Here is a 20,677-nt window from a genome sequence, read left to right as displayed (position 1 = left end):
AGTTCAGATGCATGTAGCCACCACATCTCTTCTCAGAGATAAGCTACCATTGCCCTAGCTGATCTATTTCCATTTCTGTTTGTAAGCATATTTCAGTATTTTACAGTAATTTTTATAGTAATGAATTGAGGTATTATTTCCACTGCATATCTATCTTTATGGTTATCTCTATATTTTATTGCATTCCTGTTTAAATTCAGATCATGGATTTTCCAAGAAGCATGCTACTATGGTGATTCTCTACCAAAGTCTTGCAACTACCATATGATTCCTCCTAAGCCTAGACTACCAATCACTATAGTCATCATTTTATGGCTTTTCAATAAGTATGCTATTATGATGATTCTATACCAAAAGCTTGAAACTACCATAAGATTCATCCTAGACTCCCAATCACCATGCTAATCTGGTTGACATCAATGCCAACACACTCACAACCACTAGCCATCTAGACAATGCCAACTTTCAAACAAAATACTTATGTTTTATTTGTTAAATTATGTTCTCAAGTAATTTGGTGGGGATGTATTGCCTCAATATATTATCAACAATCAGGAATTTCCCTACCTCTTGGCATTGTTGACCCATAATGATAAGAAAAGCATCAAGAAGGAACCATGTTGGACCATCTCAAGCATAACTACAGGAAACAAAGACCAAATATAGGTTCCTTAGATATTGCTTTATAGTTTATGAATGAGACTTCATTGAATATATTATTCCCTATAAAATGTTGTTTAAGTTCATGTATCCTGATTTTGGATTGGTTTACATGTTGTGAACAATGCAACCATCATTCTTGCTCTTCTATAGTTGCTGAAAACTATTGAGTTTGACATCAACAAAGAAGCAGCATGGGCTATATCTAATGTTATTTCTGGTGGTAGACATGATCAAATCATGTATGCATTTAATGAAATATATGATCAACACACGTATTTCTAAAATGAGTTATCTAACAAAGGGGTCAACTTACAAGATGTAAAGTAATGAGATGTGTTTCTTGATAACAGTCAGTGTGATGTAGATGTTCAAGAACTTGTGTCACCTGATGCAATGAGAGAAACTAATGATTCCTCCTTTTGTTTATAGATATCTTGTGAATCGGGAATTCACTAAGCCTCTATGTGATCTTTTGGTCTGTCCAGGCCAAAGAATTGTAACTATATTGAAGGGCTAGGGAATGTTTTCAAAGTTGGAGAAAAGGACCTGGGGAAAGTGGATGCCTAAATCTCTATGCACAACATATTGACGATGTTGAAGGACTTGACAATATTGAGCACCTGTAAACTCTTGACAATAATGAAATTAATGAGAAGGCAATAAATATTCTTGAAACTTATTGGTTGGTAGATGATGAAAATGACCAGAAGTTACCTACCATTGGAGACATTGCACAAGCAACATTCAATTTTGGTGCAAATCTACCAACAATTCCTTCTTATAGATTCACCTTTGGTTGAAAAAGTAAAATAATGTTTTACTTCTATAACATTAGTTTAATTCTTGGTTTTATTTTCAGTATTACTTTGCTTTAACATACATACCACTACCAAATTTAAGGAATTTTAGCTTTTGCAACTCGAGATAACTAATTACCATGGTTTGGAGTGATTGTGAAGATTTTGACAACTTTCTTTTCTACTATCTTATTTTGGGTAATGAATTGGTGATTTTATTTTTATAATCAACTAATTTATCATGCCTTTTGCACTCTTATATCAATGTTAAATCATTTTTTGATATAGTTATATATTTTCATTTTCATTATTAAGTTATTTGTCTCAAAGAATTCTAGTTGTTTTGGAATTTCCTGGAAAGACCATGCAACACTTTCACCATGGCAGAATAATCCTTGTGCTCCAATTATATCAACATGATGCCATCGCACAACTAGGTGTTATGTTTTACATTTTTGCTTACCGAGTATGTTATACATTTTTTCTTACCCGGCTACTCTGCTTTCAACCTTCTTCTTGGCTATTGGGAAAATACATTCAACATTTTGTGTCTCCATATTTTGCACCTAGCATGTATCATTACATAGATTACATATTTTACAGTACTTGCATTAAAGAAGCTACATCGAGTCCCACAATTCCTTGCTTATTAATGGGATTGATATGTGTATAATATAGAAATGCATTGTAGTCAATTATTTATCTTTTATTTATTATTTATTTATATTATTTATTGTTATTTTTTTGTTATTATGAAAATTTTCCTTCTAGACATTGGTGGCAACAACTAAATACTTAATAGATGGATTTAGGAAATTTAAATGTAGAATTTTTGTGATAAAAAATCCATGGACCCTAGTTGTATATCCTTCCCTTGAATAATTCCTTCATTTGCTTATCTATGTTTTGCCTTAAGGCAATTAATATACCCAATTAAGTGCCGAGTACATGGATCCAAAAAGTTTTAACTGAGCTTTGTTGTAAATCCTGCTCCTGAATAATTTGCAAATAGAAGTTTTATCTATAATGTCTAGCTGCACAAACCTTCCATTTCCTGTTCAAGTGTCCACTACTCGAATCACGTGGAGCTACAAAACCAACTCTTATCTACCATGGAGCTACAAAGCCACCTCTTATCTACCAAGAGGAGTAGGGGCTATGTTTTCTCAAAGGGAAAGAATTCTAGTAGTAGTAGAAGATCTAATCTCATTTCCATTCTTTGGTCAAAATTAAATCACAGGACTATGAATTCTTTCCGTGGCAATTATTGAATTAATGCTTCCATGATTTCCAAATTGTCGTAAATTGTAATTGTGTGAGTTCCTAAGTTAATAGTTGTACTAGTTATATTTAGTAATCTAGATCCACTATTCTGGAATCTAGAAGTATCATGTATTTTTATATATGTAATGTTTGTGAAATTTATGATTTATGTGGTGTGTAATCTCTCTTACTCACTTTAGATTTTTAGGCTTAAGACCATCATCAAATTCACTTCTACGGATCTCAAAAATTTCGGTATGTGGACCCCCAAAATCGGTCCATACTCCCTTCAATTTTTTGGTGCTCCGTGATACCCATGCCTGCAAATATCTCAGAACCATGTGTTAAATTTTAATCCAGGGAAGGCAGACGAAAATAGTACTCTGCAATTGGCTGGAATGAACCGTGTCGGCCCGGCGCAGCCCAACCCCTCATAAAAACAGGCGACTCCTATTTCGTAGACCATAGCAATATTAATGCGGTCTGACATGGGGCCGATATAAGACGATACAACACGCCGCTATTTTTTTTTCTCTCTCATCACCGTGCGGCATGTTGTATCGTCTTATATCGGCCCCATATCAAACCGCATTAATATTACTATGGTCTACGAAATAGGAGTTGCCATAAAAACAACTTACGTATAAATATCACTTTTAGAAAAAATCCATTTTAAATAATTATAAAATATAATGACCGGAAGAATTACATATGTTTATGTACCAGACTTTTGTTTCTGCAACAAAAAATTTACTCTTTGATAAATAATATTAAATATTATTTTTCAAAAATCCTTAAATAAATTTTTAAAAAATTGTAGGTTTCAATGGTATTTTTGTGACCTGATTATAAACCGAATGAGAAATAACAACCTTTAGTTAAATGAGACAATAATTGTGTCATTAACAATAAGGTACATGGATTTATAGATAATGTCACTTTTGTGAAACTCTAACAAATGGCTTCAGTGATGTTTTAGTTGTTTTTTTCTGTCAAATTACAAATTATAAAGGTTTAATGAGCATAGATTATGGTGTATGCTGTTCTGATTCGTACAATGTTTTATTTCTTATCATAAATAAACTCACTTTTGGAGATCTAAGTCTAATTTTTTAAGTTTAATAATTATTTTTTTTTTCAAATTTCGTTTATATTTTAAAAAAATTTGGTAAAGATTTTTGTAAATCTAAGTAAAAGTTATCAAAATTCATAATTTTAAGTGTTTTATAAATTTTTATGATATTGAACTTATTTTTACCATAAAAAATATTAATTCAAATATTGTTTTTACAAAAAATTTTGAATTTTTTTATTTAAATTCCAACCACTTTTAACTATCTAAATAATTCATCGAACTCAACTCCTTTACCTTCTACGATAAAAATAAAATAGTTCCATTTATAATAGCTTACGGAGCAGATATTGTGTAGGACAGTCTTCTGGTTACATTGTATTATTTATTTATCTCACATTACAAGTTTTAACGACAATAAGAATTGGATATCAAACTTTGAGTTAACTTTAAATTCAAGGTTTTTTTTCGACATGCTGCTATTGTCAAAATTAATTTGAAATATCATTGGAGTTTCAAATTTTTCGATAAACCTTGGTTGTTCAAATTTTTATTTGGAACATAATATTACACCCTGTTTCATAAAGCACTCATTTCGGTACTAATTTCAACCAATTTTAAGTAACATTTACTTTGAACTTCTATTTGCGTGTTATTTTGACCGTTGAAAACGTATAGTAAGACTTTTCAACTTCACTTTTCAATGAATTTTTTATTATTTTTTTATTTTCGCGATCATTCGTATAGTAAGACTTTTCAACTTCACTTTTCAATGAATTTTTTATTATTTTTTTATTTTCGCGATCATTGATTTTTAATTTTTTTCCGACCATTGAAAAGATATAGTATAGTGTGATTTTTTCAAATTCATTTATATGGAAATTTTATTTTATTTTTTAAATAAAGATTTAAGATAAATTTATTTTTTTTAATATAAAAAAATGAATTTTTTTTATAAGAACGAAGATTTTATAATATTAATTTTATTATATAAAATGGTTAATATATATGGTTTATAATATAAAGAGTGATAAAGTTATCATAGTAAAATTTGATATTACAATTTAGATTAGAGTTTAATATATAGGGTTTATATAATATATGATTTAATATATAGTGTTTATAGTATTGGGTCTCTGTTTTAATATGTATGGTTTATAATATTTTAATAATATTGAAATTTATTAGTTTAGTTAAATATTTAAATTATGTTTATTTGTATAATTGTTATAATTATATAATAATTAATATTAAATTCTTACCATACATCTAATAATTATTTATATGGTTGATATATTAACCACATTTAATAATGTGATTGTGCTAATTTTATTTGTTTTAATATAGGAAAAATGAATAATTTCATAATTTGTCACATTAAGAATCAAATGCTTTTTAATTATTAATAACATTTTGATGAAAATTGTATGTTTTTTTGTTATATGTATTTTAAATTTTTAACATATTTATATTAGATACCAAAATAAAAAATAAAATTTTTGGACAATCTTAAAAAGTTTTAGGTTTCATTTCAAAGACCTATTAAAAAAATCTATCAAAATAGAAAATGATTATTATATTAAAATTATATCCTTAATCAATATAGATTTTCAATTATATGGAGATCTCAATTTTTATGCTTAGTTTTTATTCTTATTTTTTTAGGGTGCTTTCTCTAACAAGGTAGTTATAATGGAATACATGTTAGCACAACTATATTAACAAATGTTAGTAATATATGTGTATCCACATAATTTCCCTTTTTTAAATCTACATATCCACATAATGCCATTTATTATTTGATAATTTGCATGGTAATTTCATAATTATATTGTTAATTTGTGTTTATCTTAAGTCGTAGGATCATCCACCCATATTGAAGTCTCCACATACATAACATATTTTAGTAATATAACATTTAAAAACAAAATCATCTATTTTCTCTATTACATTGGAACTATATGGAAAGAGACACCTAGAAAATACATTTATTTTTCAGAGAGAAAATCGACATGATATTATATTAAGGAGATATAATAGGCATAATACATTATCAGACCATATGATCTAACCAAAAGAGCATGGCCGGAAATAGACAGATGCTGTGCAGATATGGGAAGATACATGCCAGTTGAGCAGATTAAATACACCGAAGAGTCATAACAGTCCCTCATAAGAGATCCATGGAAAATCATCAGAATCAAAACGAGCAGATTAAATATACAGAAGACCCATAACAGCCAAATCAAAAAGAGATCCATGAAGGACGGCAGCATATAACCATCAGAATCAAAACTGTTCAGACAAAGCAGAAATAAGGATCGGAATGGAGGAAATGGGAGTCTTTAAATCCTGAAAAATGCGCGCGTTCCTCCATTTCCACAAGAGCCAGCACGTGTAGATGAAAAGCGATCTCCATTCTGATCGTTGAACGGACCACCATCTGAAACCATCCTGGACAGAAGCGAACACCTGGTAAGGAAAACCAAAAGAAAGGGAAAGATCATACCAGACTTGGGATGATGCCGAACATTGGAAGAACATATGGAGATTTGTTTCAGATGCCTGGCAGCACATAGTGCATCTACCGGGACCCATCCATCCCTTTCTCTGAAGAACTTCCCAAGACAGGTTCCTGTTAGAGAAAACCAACCATGAAAATAAAATCGCCTTTAGCTGACAGGAAGATTTCCAGAAAATGGAGGGGAAGGATGGGCCGGGAGGCAGCGGAAGAAGGGATGAGGCAGCCGTGTATAAGTCCTTGACCCTTGCAGTCTGTTTGGAGAGCCCCATCGTCCATACTAACTCATCAATTGAACCTGTTTGGGTGATGCCTTTCCCATCAAAACAATTTACAGCCAAATCCCATGTCGGCCGAAGAAGAGGGGGCAAACCAAGTTCATCGCTATCCTTCCAGATTGGCGCAGAAGACGACCATGCACGGATCAGTTTATTCCAAGTGAAGATCCCTTTGGTGTGAAGATAAGATATGAGGTCAGGAGAAAGCGAGGATTCCAGCCCGTATATGGTAGAGTCAATACCGAGAAGAACGTTGGAACCAGAGGAGAAGCGCCATTTTAAGAAGCCTAGAAAGAGTGCCTGTACCTTTTTGAGGCTGAGCCAGATGGCAGAACCCCTCTCAGAACCCAGGGATTTCCTCCTATACCAGTGAACCATCGGTTTTCCCTTCAGATATTTATGTTTAATGATAGAGCTCCAAATGCCATCTCCGTAGATGCCTCTGTGCAGAGACCTGCAGAGGAGGGCCATGCCAAAAGACCGCATGTGAAGAAGGCCCCAACCGCCTTCCCTCTTCGGACGAGAGATGGTGTCCATCTTGACCAAATGAATCTTAGCTTGATGCGTTCTTCCGCCCCATAGAAAATTAGCAGTCAAAGAAACTATCTTTCTAATTATGGAAGCCGGAAGAAAATAAAGATGAGCCCAGTAAACGACAAGGTGGGAAAGGACCGATTGGACCAGAATTAGTCTGCCTCCCAGGGAAAGAAAGCGCATCTCCCACTTTGAGATTTTGCTATAGAACCGATCAATTAACCAAAGCCAGTCCGATTTGCGATTCCCTTTTGGTTTGAGGGGAAAGCCCAAATATTTAAATCCTTCGTTTATAGGTGCCAGATTAATACCAAAAACCTCAGCAATCCATTGAACTAGCGCCTGGTTAGTGCAATTGTGATACAGCATGGATTTGATTTTGTTTATGACCAGTCCCGTGGCAGATTGAAACTTGAGAAAGATCTCATTTAGACAGAGCCAGCTAGATTTATGAAGCATGGCGCAGATAAGAATGTCGTCCACAAAGAGGTTGTGGGAAAGAAATGTCTTCTTACAGATCTTGATCGGAAGGCAACGCCGGTCAGCAACCGCTTTATTAATCCGAGTGCTAAGAGAGTTCATGACAAGGATAAAGAGCAGGGGAGAGAGGGGACAACCCTGCCGCAGCCCCCTTTATGCCTGAAAAAAGGATGATGGGATGCCGTTGATGATAACAGAATATGAGACGTTTTCGACACATGCCATCACCCAATTGATTCCCTGTGCCCTCAGACCAATTTTTGCAAGGAGAATTCTGAGAAATCCCCAATCAACACAGTCGTAAGCCTTTTCCAGATCTATCTTTAGGATAGCAGCATCAATGTTTTTGGTTAAGACTGAAAATAAACACTCCTGTGTCGTGGCGACTGCATCAAGAATATTCCTACCTGATAAAAAGGCATGTTGGTCCCTGGAGATGAAGGCACTGAGAACAGGTTTCATTCTCTCAGCAATAATTTTTGATATGATTTTGAAAAGGATGTTACATAATGCAATGGGCCTGTAGTCTGCCAATGATTCCGATCGCTCCTTTTTGGGAATTAATGCAATGAAGGTGGCAGTGAGAGCACTGTTTATGTTCCCTGACAGCCGAGTGGCATCTACCATCCCCAGCAAATCTTCTTTAAACATATCATAAAAGTGCGAGAAGAACTCGATCGGCCAGCCATCTGGTCCAGGACATTTTTCCTTTTTGAACTTCTTGATAGCTTTCTGTAGTTCCTCTTCCGAAACGGGCTTGAAAAACTCCGAGTTCGCATCATCATCAAACATGACTGGCACTTGTTCAACCACCCAAAAGACATCAGATATGTCATTCATCCGCCGCTGATATTGTTTTTGAAAAAACCTTGAAGCTTCCATCAATATGTCCTGCTGAGAAAAGAAGTAGCCCCCATTGCCATCTTCGATCCTCCAAATGGCATTTTTATTTCTCCTTGCATTTGCAAAATGGTGGAAAAATTTTGTATTTCGGTCGCTCTACTTTTGAGTCTCCAGGTAGACTCCTCCTTTTGCAGTATCTCCTGTTTCCTCTTTTCCAAAGATCTGAAATGGATTTTTTGTTCAAAAGACAGGCTGTCGAAATTAATTGTATTAGAGAAGATACTTAATTCCTTTTTAATGTCCTCCAGTTCCTGTTTATCCTTCTTCTTTTGTCTGATAGACCAGTCCTTGGCCACCTCCCTCAATGATTGGATCTTTTCACGAAAAGAGGAAAGAAAAATCGTCTGAGACTGCTTTAATTCCTGCCATTTTTTTGAAATGGCCTCATTAAAAGATTTGTCAGTCAGATAGGTCCTGTTGAATTTAAAAGAGTAGCCCAGCGTATATTGTGATTCCTGCCAATCGAGAAATATGGGACGATGATCCGATGTGTGATCCATACCAGTTCTGGCCACTGGCATACCCCAATCCGCAATGACTCTGGCGTTTAAGATAAAGCGATCAAGTCGCTTAGCAATAAAAGCTGAACCAGATCTGTTGTTGTCCCAAGTTGGGGATAATTTACGAGGGACAACATCAACCAGATCCCTGTGCAAGAATTCCGAGCGGAGCCTGTCAGCAATGGGATCATTCTTCCTGCAGTTGCCCCAGCATTCATTTGAATTTAGAGTGGCATTGAGGTCCCCCGCGATCAGCAACGATTGGATATCTAGAATTTCGGAGGCAAACAACGCATCCCAGAAGGAGGATCGATTTCTGTATGGCGCATATATGTTCAAGATGTTTAGGAGCTTTGACTGTCCTCTGATGTGAGCTGTGATTAATATTCCTGCACAACACTTGAAAGCTTTAGCTTTGACCCAAGTCGGATCCCACATCACAACCAGACCACCCGACAAACCTTCAGCATCGGACGCCACCATATGCCAGGACGGAAACATCCTGCGAAAAAAGGCAAGGGATACTTTGCTAGAGTGCATTGTTTCCTGAATGAAGATGATATGAGAATGAGCTGCTGCAAAAATCTCCTTAAGCGCCAAAAATTTGGGGAGGGCGCCCAATCCCCTGATGTTTAAAGAGGTCAGGAACGTCATTTAGAAGATTGACCAGCCATACATGCTCTAAGCGGCTGGGGATCAGGAGAGACTGTGACTGGAACTTCGACAAGGGAGAGATTTGTGATGCCGTAGTCAGAAGCAATGGTTCGGCCTCTGAAGTGACGGCTACCACCTTTGTGCTTTTTCCGGACGGTAATGTTTTTTGCGGAATTGGGACTGATGGATGGAAAAGAAGGCTTGTGGATGGTTAAAGGTTCAAGAACCGGAGGGTTCTTCTGTAGAAGGATGTCGATATCACTGTCATATTTGTTGGCCGGTGATTCCGACTGGGATAAATTAGTCGACGGGGATGGTAATGGCTGCTTACCTTTAGATATGACTGCAGAGGGTGACACCGGAGAGAGCGACGATGAGCTAAGAATAATGGGATGAGAACCCACCACGAATTCACCCTTATTCATGGGAGAAGGAGAGGGCACCGGGTTATCCACTGGGGGCTCGGGAATATAGGGACAACGAAGGTCCGGCGAGGGCGAGGCCTCGGGCCGCTCCTGCGAATTGAGCTGTGGAGATGAAGAGACTTTTTCTTGTGGAGGAGCATGGTCATGGATACCTGTATCTTCAGACATAGAGTCCGCACCCATTAATCTGCCTCTATGTAGTGGACGCCGTTTAGACTTGCGATTAAACCTGAGGCTGCAGTTTTTGATAAGGTGACCAGTGCGGTGGCATTGAGAACAGCGAAAGGGTATGCCCCAAAAGTCAAGTCTTTGACAAATTGAAGTCCCTTCCCATGTTATCACTATATGATCCGGATAGCCACCTTTGAAAGGTTTCTCAATCAATATCCAGGCAATCCTCTTGTCTTTTTCCCCCCTGACCCAAGGATCGACGTAAATGAATTTACCAACAGCATTGCCAATCTCCATGAGGGTTTCAACAGACCATAATTCCAGTGGCAGATTGGGGAGCTTGACCCAAATCATGGAGTTCGATGGCGTGTTTTTAAGAGGATCGAAACCCACGTACCATCGAGACAATGACAAAAAACTCCTGCCAAACACCCAAGGCTTATTTAGAATCATTTCAAGATCCTCTGGGTTTAGAAAGTGGAATGAAAACCAGTCTTTCATAAGCCGAGAAATGACTGGAGAGTATCCAATCAAAGAAGTCCATTTCGATGACAGCCAGGATCTCATTTCATCCTCTGACATTTGTGGAAAATGCCATTTTCCGACGAGAGCAAGCTTTTGAAGGCTGTCAATGCGGTCCACCAAAATAGCACTGGAGACAGAGACCGCCTTTGGAGGAGGGATTGTTTTAACCGGGTGCCAGGTTTTTTTAGATCGCTCTACCTTATCCCGATCACAGCTAAATTTGGGGGGGTCCATATCTTTTTTGTTCAAATCAGGGAAGGAGAATGCCTGTGAGGGAGACGGAAGCATCTCTTCCACCGTGGCATGCCAGGTGGTATCTTGGATGGCAGCTTCACGTGCCTTTTCCGCCTCTATGGCAGCTCTAAAGAGGGCCTGAGTGGACGGTGAATCACTGTCAGCCGACATTCTGTGCAGATAGAATGTTCAGGAGGATCTGAGGATGTAGGACTGCACGGGGATGAGTGAGAAGATAGTCATAAAGTGATCAGATCGCAAATGGAGCCTGGATGATGAGATCCCTAGAGAGAAAAAAATAGGAAAAGTACAGAAGTGGGGGGATCCTTGGATTTTGTCAGAAGGGCTAGATATGGAACTTAATGGTACCAGCAGAGGAGTGGTACTGTAACCATCAGAAAGGAAGCTGGTAGGACTGATGATTACGTTCTAGTGTCATGTAGAATTTAATATGCAAGGCAGAGATTGACCAGAACTCCACCGCCAAAATGACAATTGAAATGAAAAAGGAGCTTTAGACAGCCATCATATTAATGAAGCTGCACAGACGCCGAAAAAAGATTTGAATTGTGGAAACCGGCCTATAACCGATGAGAAAAAACGGCAATCCTCATCCGTTGAATGCCTTGAGAGCCCAGGAGAGTCGAAACCGGGCAAAAGACCAGGAAAATTTCTTCTGTCTATGCTACTGGTTCGTTATGGCAATCTATACAACAACAGTATATGTGAAAGACACACCACCATCTTCCTATGCGGCACCTTATATCAGAGCATGGACTGTATATAAATATTGATGCCTTAATCTTATTTAAAATCGCTTTCAACATGTTATAACACGAAATATAGCGAATACTAGAGAGCAGTGAAACAAAAACTAAACAGTGGCTAAACCAGAAAGATAAAGCATTGTCCAGTAACAATTCTATCGAAAGTCCTATTATTATCGTAAGGAACCTAATAAAAGGAAAGACCAGCAGGGTGAGCAGGGAACAGACCTGTTAGAGGAGTCCGTAGCGCATCCTGAAACTGAGGAGCCATGTCAAGGAGCCAATGCGCAATAAAACAACTGAGAATAACGAAGAAGGATTGGAAGTGAAATTCTGATACCGTGCCTCTGGCCGGGCCGGCCAGAGAGGAGAAAAGGAAGGAAATCGAAAGGGAATGAGATATATAGTTGCTGTAGAGAAGGCTAGTGACGATGAAAAGACCAGGTGTTTCCCTGCATGGCCTGGCACCTGTATGCTGATCCCATGTAGCGTGTCCGGCACGAGAAAATGGTAGCCATGCACCCGAGCTGTTTTTTGGCCTTCACTGGTTGGGTGATGACTGGAGCAGTAAAAAGACAAGAGCTTATTGGATGAGTGTTGTGGAAGACAGCTACTGGCAGGCTATGGCACTGTGTTCATGGCATCCCCTGTCCCGACGCACTCCGGAGCTCCTCCAACCCTCATCTGGTTGTTAATACATATTCTTGAAGCTAGTCTAGAAAATACATTTATATATAAGAGAGATTATATATTTATTATTTATATATTTAAATTGGTTTTAATATTTGAATATTTTGATTCAATATTAATTTTGATTATTATATAAATTATATAATTAAAAAATAACGTTATCGGCAAAGAGAGACATAGAAAATATATTTATATATAAAAGAGATTATATATTTATTATTTATATATTTAAATTGATTTTAATATTTAAATATTTTGATTCTATCTATATATATATATATAATTATAATTATAATATTACCATTCTCTATTAGCCATTTCCTATTAATACCCAAGTTCTCAAAATTCTGAAAACTTATACCACATAAGATATTCTGGTATGTATATATATAGATAGATATATAGAGATATAGATTGGTTGATTTCATATTACAATAAATAAATTATAAAAGTTGATTTTGTATGATAATGCTAAGTTGAGGAATTGAACATCAGTTCTGCTTTGGAGGACTTCACCTTTATAACCAGCTATTGATGCCTTTTTGTAAGAGGGCACAGCAAGGTTATATTGTTGGCTGAATTGAAATTTCAAAATTAATGACTGAAGTTTTTCTTTTTGAATCCAATCAGGAATGAATGGAATTTTTTTCATACAGGAATTCTACAGCTTTGCTTTCTCTAATACGTTAACTTGTTTACAAGATCATATGATACTATGTCTAACTATGTAAAATACGTTTGTGAAAATCGATTTTTATACAATAAAGTTATGAGAGGCGAGAAAGAAATAAGAACAATGGAGAAACAAAGTGCAAAAATTATGTTATATCTATATATATATCACTGTACATGCTGCTCTGCAGAGTAATAGACAATTTCGATGGCAGGAATGCATCAAGTGAGGTTAGGAATAATGAATCACGGGGTGCTGCTTATTAAGGGCTTCTCATGCCCTCATAACTATAATTTCGTTTCCGTTACATCGCATGAGCTGGTATCAAATGACCCTCAATCCCATCTACAGTCTGGATTCCGCTGAGAAGCTCTATCTGAAGCGATAAGCTCTATCTGAAGCGTTAAACCGTTGCAAACATTTTTTGTCTAGTAGGAGGGATACCCAGATCGGACAACGAAGTTGGAGGGATACCCAGTTCCTCATCTGTTGCGTGTAGTAGATACTCGATGCTGACTGTACCAATCTCATCATCCATTTTACATGATGAATTTACAGGAGCACTTTCCCCAACAACACAGGACGAACTACAGTTATCGCCTCCGTTCAGATGGGGCAACGAAGTAGGAGGGATACCCAGTTCCTCATCTATGGCGTGTAGTAGATACTCGATGCTGACTGTGCACAACCCATCATCCATTTTACAGGATGAATTTACAGGAGCACTTTCCCCAAAAACACAGGACGAACTACAGTTATCTCCGAAATTAGGACTATCTAACGGGTATCGTACCTCTGCATCGAAGGAGCTACTCATTCGGCTGTTGCAAGAATTTATTTCTTGTTGGAGGCTTCTCATCATATCCAACAACAATGTATGTTGGGCCGCTTGTAAATCCTGAGAATTCATATCATCAACGTCATCATCTGAAAACAGAAGATCTGACAGCAATGAAACCCCTGCATCGGACTTTGAACAGGAACGCTTGGGCGGATTCTGATAATGCTCGATACTGTCAACGGAATTGCAGTAATATTCCTCTAGGCTGCGCTTATATTGGGCCATGAGGATCACAGCACACAAAAGATTTGATATAGATTATAACTCGACCTGATTCCACAGCTGATGTTCACAATAATTTAATTTCGTATAACAATGCGCTGCCGCTTGCATATATATAGAGGACGACACGAAGAGTTTAGGGCGAAGATTTGGTATGAGAAAGTATTCAAAAACAATGAGGAGAGACGCGTTCGTCGTTTTGGGGTTGAGAAAATAACTGAATTTGACAACATCATACGAGAGATTCTGATTTTGATAAAGTATTGGTAGGCACCGTGTTCATCCCGCCGAGGAGACCAAAGCTTTTCGGAAAGTTAACATCCCTTTTCACACTACATGTTCTGCTTTTGATTTGGTGTCGTTAGGCGCATTGTTAATACGGAGATTTGTTATGAAAAGCGGCTCAGGAGCAATGAGAATAGAGAGACGCGTCTGCTGTTTTGGGTCGGAAAAGTTCAGAAAGTCGTGTCGGGGAGTGGATTCAAATTGTGGTGTGAATGTCTAAAAGGCCCGCGTAAGGCCCGCGTGGTACAATTTATGGATAGAATCCAATATGGGAGGACAAAAATTTCTGGAACGCTAACATTCCTATTGATACCGTGTTCAGCCCGTGGCCTATGTTTTCTCGATGGTCAACCCAAGTATTGGGTTCTTTGAAAGAGACGAGAGATGTTCCGGTGGAAACTTGGGAAAGGTCTTACGTCAAGATGCATGGAAAACATTTTAAAGAATGATTCAATTTTTGTTTTAATAAACTCTCGCGTCATTCAAATAAATTTGAACATGCCTGTCACTAAATTCCGTGCCGTGCCATTAACACTACTTAGGGCATTAACGCTCGGAAGATTAATTAAAGTAATTATTTATAAATAGATTAAATAAATGTAATATGCAGTATTGTTATTTAGCGTTTGTTTTTTAAGAGTAATAGATAGTTACTTTGGAGTAATTTAAATTCAGTAGTTTAATTTATAGAAGAAATAAGTTTTTTCATGGGAATTTAGCAAAATAATTTCATCTTGATGTGGTTTTTTGTTATTTAAAATGTGTTTTTGAATGCATAAATGGATTCAACACACTTAGAAACCTTTTGGGACACTCAAAGTTTTTAAAAATTTATCCTCCATTATTTTTAAAAGTAACCAAAAAAAATGTCGTGTAAGTTAGATACCCCAATTTAAATGGTTATAGACTTAAAAACCTCCAAAGCTATCTACATATAAAGTATGCTACATAGTAATCATAAACCTCAATTTAAATTGTTATATATTAATTGTACACTATATGTTACATGGTAATCATAAACCCTAGTTTAATGTAGGTTTAGAATTTATAACTTTCCTACTTATTCTTAAATAAAATGAGAATACTAAGTTTTTGATTCATAAACTAAGATATAGATTAATTTAAATTGTTATAGAGATAAATACCTCCAAAGCAATGTAAAAATGGAAACTTATTCACATTACCCTTACATATATTATGAAAAGTTTGGGTGGAATAATGTAAGATTTGGCCTAACCTAAGTACCATAAGGGTGAGACAAGGATACACTTTGCAAGGATTTGATTGGTACAACTTCTAAGTTAGAGTTAGTCTTATAGGGTTAAGACAAGTATGCACTTTGTAAAGATTTCATTGGTATAACTTCTCATTAAATATGAAAATAATGTAATGTGAAACATATTTTTAGCTATTTAATTTAATTTATGCATGTAATTAATTACAGTTTTATTCACTTTGAATTTGAATTGTTAAAGATTTTTAAGTGAAAATTTACTCTAATTTTATTAACAAATAGAATTATTATTAAATAATAAATAATAAATAGATTTTAGGTAATCGAAATAAATTTACAAATAAATATATATGATATCCATTAAATTAGCATTTATATAATTTTGTTTTTTTAGTTTAGCTATTTAGATTTTAGTTTAGAATTTTATTTCTTTTATTTTCCTTAGGTTAGGTTTTATTAAAAGGAATAATTTCCGTTTTAGTTTTGTTCCCTTTTTGAATGTGTTTTTATTTTTATTTTTTGAATTAAATAAGAAAAAAACAACAACAACACTTTTGAAAAGGACTAATTTAAAAATTGAAAATTCTTTTTGATGTCTTTTTTGTGGTATTAGTATTTATCATTTTACTATAATTAAATGTACTTAAATTTCTCTATTTGAGGATTAACTATTTGAAAGTTGTAAATAATTTGAGGATCTGAGCTAGTTAGACTTAAAATTTCATGGTTGATTAAGATATTTGTATCTCTTGAATTTTAATTGCTAAAGCATTGTTTATCTATAGAAAATCTATCGTCATTGCTTGAATTATTTAATGTTCATTACATGCTAGACATTTTGGCAAATATTTTCAAGCAATTGTTAAAGAGCTTTTCATATTTCTATTTCCTAAGCAACAGTAGCTAATCAATTACTTGGTTTTCATTAACTCCATAAGGCACTAGTATTAATCATTTAAAATCTAATCAAATTCTAAATCTTGCTAAGCCTTAATCAAGTATTTGATTGCCTCTTTGTGTCTCCTGATCCGGTTGATTCCCAACTGGTTCTCCATCATCCCATCTATCCATAGGGTCTACCCCGTTAGTTTGCTGCAGGGAGACAACTTAAATGGAGAGATCGGGGATCAGGGTGACAGCCCCCGATCTGAGCGTTGTCGCGGTGCCTAGACACTCTGTGCGACAACAAGACCTTTGGAATGAGGGCGATCAAAGTGAATCTTATAGAGCCCAATATGTGGCGCTCCCTCCGAGATTCGTCCACCAAGTCCATAATAGAAGCCCTAGTTAGGTCAAAAAAGTATATGAAGAGTTCAACAGTCTAACCGTCTGAACCTAAGAACCTATCCTTTGCAAAGGATTTTAATACAGAGAGAATCTCATCCAAAGTGATATGTCGATATAGATGTTCGTCAACAACTTGATCCAACATAATCGGGTAATCTTCGACCGCCCATAACTGGTCCTGAATATGAGCATTACTGTTAGCCATATAAAGTCCACCAAAGAATCAGACCACTTATGTTCGTATATCACCAACTTAAAATTTATAAGTGCCGTTATCTCCCATGACACCCCATATTTCATTAGTATTGTGTCTCTGGTTTGAAAATTTATGAAATAATTTTGTATTTTGATGACCATCTTGTATCCATATGGCGCGGCTCTTTAATCGCCATGATTGTTCCTGAATCAATAAAATATGTTTCCTTCTCTGCTCGAATTGTCATATTATATTAATGGATTCCGAAGAAGGTTGCCCCCCCCTAGAAAAAAAACAAATAGAATTTGAGTCTTCACAACAATGGCTTTAAGTTCGGCACCTAGGAGGGCATTTTTCCTAGTTCCCAAATTCAGATCAGTCTCTTCAAAGTGGACAGTTGTGTAGAAATAAACTTTGTCATTGATTGTCCCGGAGACCTACAACTAGAGGACCATGTCTCCCTAACCACATTTATGAAGTCTGCATCCTATAGCCATATCCTATTCAACTTGAAAGGGACCCCTATCGCTTCTACTCTTGTTGTCATTGCAAGACAATAAGGAAATGGTTCGAGATGAAGGAATCCACCACCTGTGATCAAAGATTTCCCAGAGACTCAACCAGGCTGTGATGGACAATGAAATGATCCAAATGTTTACCAATATATTCCATCCCTCCCCAACCATTGTTACATGTGGGAACTAGTGACTCCGAACATATATCAACTAGATAATTCTCATCAGAAATGATAGAGAGAAAATCATATAGTGGATCCATCTTTCCATTGGATCCCCAAACTTCATTCCTCAAGAATATCATTTTAAAATCTCCCACAATTATCAATGACCCAATATTTATAATATTAGAAGTACAAACTTGCTCACAAAAAACATGCTTGTTGGCATAAGGGGCATATATATTCAAAATGTGGACTCACTCCATAGAACTCTTAATAGGTCCGGACAGTAAAATGCGTGAAAAAAATCTATAGGCATGAAAATCGGCCCAGTAGGAATCCCATAGTGCCACAGAACCTCCAATAAACCACAAGATTTTGTGGCCACTATGCAACATTGAGAATAGATAAACCGAAAATATTCAAGGGAGCTAACAGAGTCAACCATGGTCTCCTGGAGAATAATCATAGATGGACGAGTAGTGTGGAAAAGGAGGTGGAGAGAGAGTCTTTTTGCGGCGTCCCCCAGCCCACGCATGTTGAAGGATATGACAGTCATGGAGGACCAACCATGGGGGGCATAGCATCTATAAGGGGCCCAAGGGAAGTTCTAAGGACAAGAATGTCATGTACACCCCCGATATCAAGGTTTAATTTTTTCCTAGACGCTCCCTGCTTGTGTTTGCTACCCCGTCCATTACCCTTACGTCGAGTGGTGATATTTTTAACAGACAGAAGACTGACCAAAGGGGGAAGAATCCGAGATGAGCCTTTGTGAATAGTGAGAGAAGAAAGGTCCATGGTCAGATTAGTTTTAAGAAATTCAAGGTCACTATTCACCGAATTATGTGGAGCAAGAGGAGATAATGGTAGTGGAGGAGAGGAGAGATGGTCGAGCGATGATGGGATAAGAGTAGAGTTAGGAGCAAGAGTCCGCAACGGCTCCGGAATTTCCTTATCATGATTGGAAGGAGGAAAAATGAAAACATCATACAGAGTGAGAGATGTAGAGGGGAGGTCAGAACGAGTCGAGGAAGGATTCAGATGCACCGAGGCATAGTAAAGGCCATGGGGAGGAGTTAATTCCTCCTCACGAGAAGAGTAATAAGACCAAGAAGAGGTAGACGTCAAAATTTTCAAATATTGAGGAGGAGCATCAGATGAGGTACCTTGGTCTGATCCCATCTCAAGCATGGAGCCCTCCAATTTCAGCCCGCTAATGTTGCACTGACCATCCCACCGTTTTTCTCAGGAACGTAAGTGACACTGAGGGAATTTCTCTAGAAGATGGCCAGTCTTGTGACATAATAAGCACTGAAATGGGATGCCCCAATAGTAAACACGTTGTATAAAATGCATGGGTTCCCATTCAAATATCATCTTCACTATCAAGCCGCCCACATAATCCACCTCCACCAAAATCCAAGCGATTCGATTGTCTAGAGCCCCAAAACCCTCAGATCCATGTATATGGATTTTGCCCAGAGTGTTTCCAATTGTTTCTAGGGCTGGACTGGTCCAGAACTCCAATGACAGACCAAGAAGCTTCACCCAGATGTATTTGTTTGGAGGGATGTCTCAGACAGGGTTAAACATGACATACCACTGATTAAGTTGTGAGAAACCTCTAACACGCACCCATGGATTCCCCATGATCTTCTCCACATCTACATGGTGGAGGAAGTGAAAGCCATACCATTGATTCAAAATACGAGTAACCTTAGGAGTGTAGCCCAAAATGGGCTTCCATTGTGCTAGTACCCACCTCCATATCCAATTGAAGAGCCCTGGAGAAGACCCAACTTCCAACAAGAGCATGGTTCTGTAGGCTCTAGACCTGGTCCTACAACATATCATAGCCAAAACTAAGTAGTTTAGGCACCTCAGCTCGACCGTTTTGATGTCCCTATGTTGATATCCCTGTCAAGGTCGTGGGAGACGGAAAAGTGTATAACCATCTGGAGCTGACACATCCGATGCATGCACCGAGACTAGACGTGGATGCAATTCTGGGGACCATGTGCCATGTGCATGCGCATCTCGTGTGACATCTGACAGAGGTCGAGAGCCCCCACCCCATGCGCACTCTGCCTCCAAAGTGGCATGAAGAAATGCCTCGTGTGCTGATACGTTAGCGTCCAAAGATGCCAAAAATTCCTCCATGAAACTAGAATTCTTCCTAGTCACCACCCCAGGTAGGTCAATCAACACCAGTCACCAACACCTCGGGAGGTCACCGAGATTAAGGGTCCTTAATTGTTTAGAAATAAAAAAAGTCCAAAATGGGACTAGACCGAAAAAGGAAAACTCCACCAATATGGAGGATCAATAACAGTCAGACTGTTATTGTGCCCCATAGAAATCCATTACTGTTATTGTTGTGCCCTTATATTATTATTGTTACGTCAGCTTTGATTATATTGTGACCCCTTAGGCTCCTATATATTGAAAGTAGGTTTTGGTCATTTGAATCATTCAAGAATTATTCATTTGTGTAATGTAAAGGAGGTTTCCCCCTCGAAGAGGCTACATTTTAAGTCGTTGATCTATCTCTTTCTTCTATTTTGTGAGCTGGTTGCATAAAAATTGGTAACAGAGGTGTTGTTATTTTCCCATAATTATTAACAAACTTGCGATAATACCCTATCAACCAAAGAAATCCTCGCAGATGCTTTATGGATGTGGGCATTTTCCATTCCTTAATGGCTTTAATTTTTCTAGCGTCTACTTTAACACCTTCATGAGGATACAATATGACCCAAATATTCCACCTCCTGTACTCCAAA

General features: G+C 37.1%; 2 protein-coding genes and 1 pseudogene across 2 annotated transcripts; 1 reads left to right on the top strand and 2 right to left on the bottom strand.

Moving 5' to 3' along the window:
- Nucleotides 1–513: 513 nt before the first annotated feature.
- On the top strand, nt 514–1,463 carry LOC149195572 (importin subunit alpha-1b-like; annotated as a pseudogene).
- A 4,677-nt stretch (nt 1,464–6,140) lies between these two features.
- On the bottom strand, nt 6,141–7,131 carry LOC149195571 (uncharacterized). The gene is made up of 2 exons (XM_089407960.1): nt 6,449–7,131; nt 6,141–6,267 (listed from the first exon to the last, which is right to left on the bottom strand). The coding sequence occupies exons 1-2, from the start codon at nt 7,129–7,131 to the stop codon at nt 6,141–6,143; spliced, it is 810 nt and encodes a 269-aa protein (XP_089264086.1).
- Nucleotides 7,132–7,761: 630 nt separating this feature from the next.
- On the bottom strand, nt 7,762–9,665 carry LOC149195570 (uncharacterized). Its single transcript, XM_089407959.1, has 2 exons — nt 8,735–9,665; nt 7,762–8,408 (listed from the first exon to the last, which is right to left on the bottom strand). Exons 1-2 carry the CDS (start codon nt 9,663–9,665, stop codon nt 7,762–7,764), a joined length of 1,578 nt encoding a protein of 525 aa, XP_089264085.1.
- Between the last annotated feature and the right edge of the window lie 11,012 nt (nt 9,666–20,677).

Source organism: Pinus tabuliformis, chromosome 2_2 (assembly GCF_031772625.1).
Source record: "Pinus tabuliformis cultivar Carrire ecotype Pingquan chromosome 2_2, CPIR1, whole genome shotgun sequence".
NCBI lineage: Eukaryota > Viridiplantae > Streptophyta > Pinopsida > Pinales > Pinaceae > Pinus > Pinus tabuliformis.
Note: the sequence above shows the minus strand (reverse complement) of the source record. Positions and strands in the feature narration are given on the sequence as shown.

Excerpts from the sequence above, each read along its gene's own strand:
- LOC149195571 (XM_089407960.1), bottom strand. The coding sequence starts at position 7,131 with ATGGACACCATCTCTCGTCCGAAGAGGGAAGGCGGTTGGGGCCTTCTT. Across the intron at positions 6,268-6,448 it reads AAGGCGATTTTATTTTCATG|GTGTTCGCTTCTGTCCAGGA; the intron begins GTTGGTTTTCTC and ends TTTCCTTACCAG.
- LOC149195570 (XM_089407959.1), bottom strand. The coding sequence starts at position 9,665 with ATGACGTTCCTGACCTCTTTAAACATCAGGGGATTGGGCGCCCTCCCC. Across the intron at positions 8,409-8,734 it reads GGACATTAAAAAGGAATTAA|TGCCAGTCATGTTTGATGAT; the intron begins GTATCTTCTCTA and ends TGGTTGAACAAG.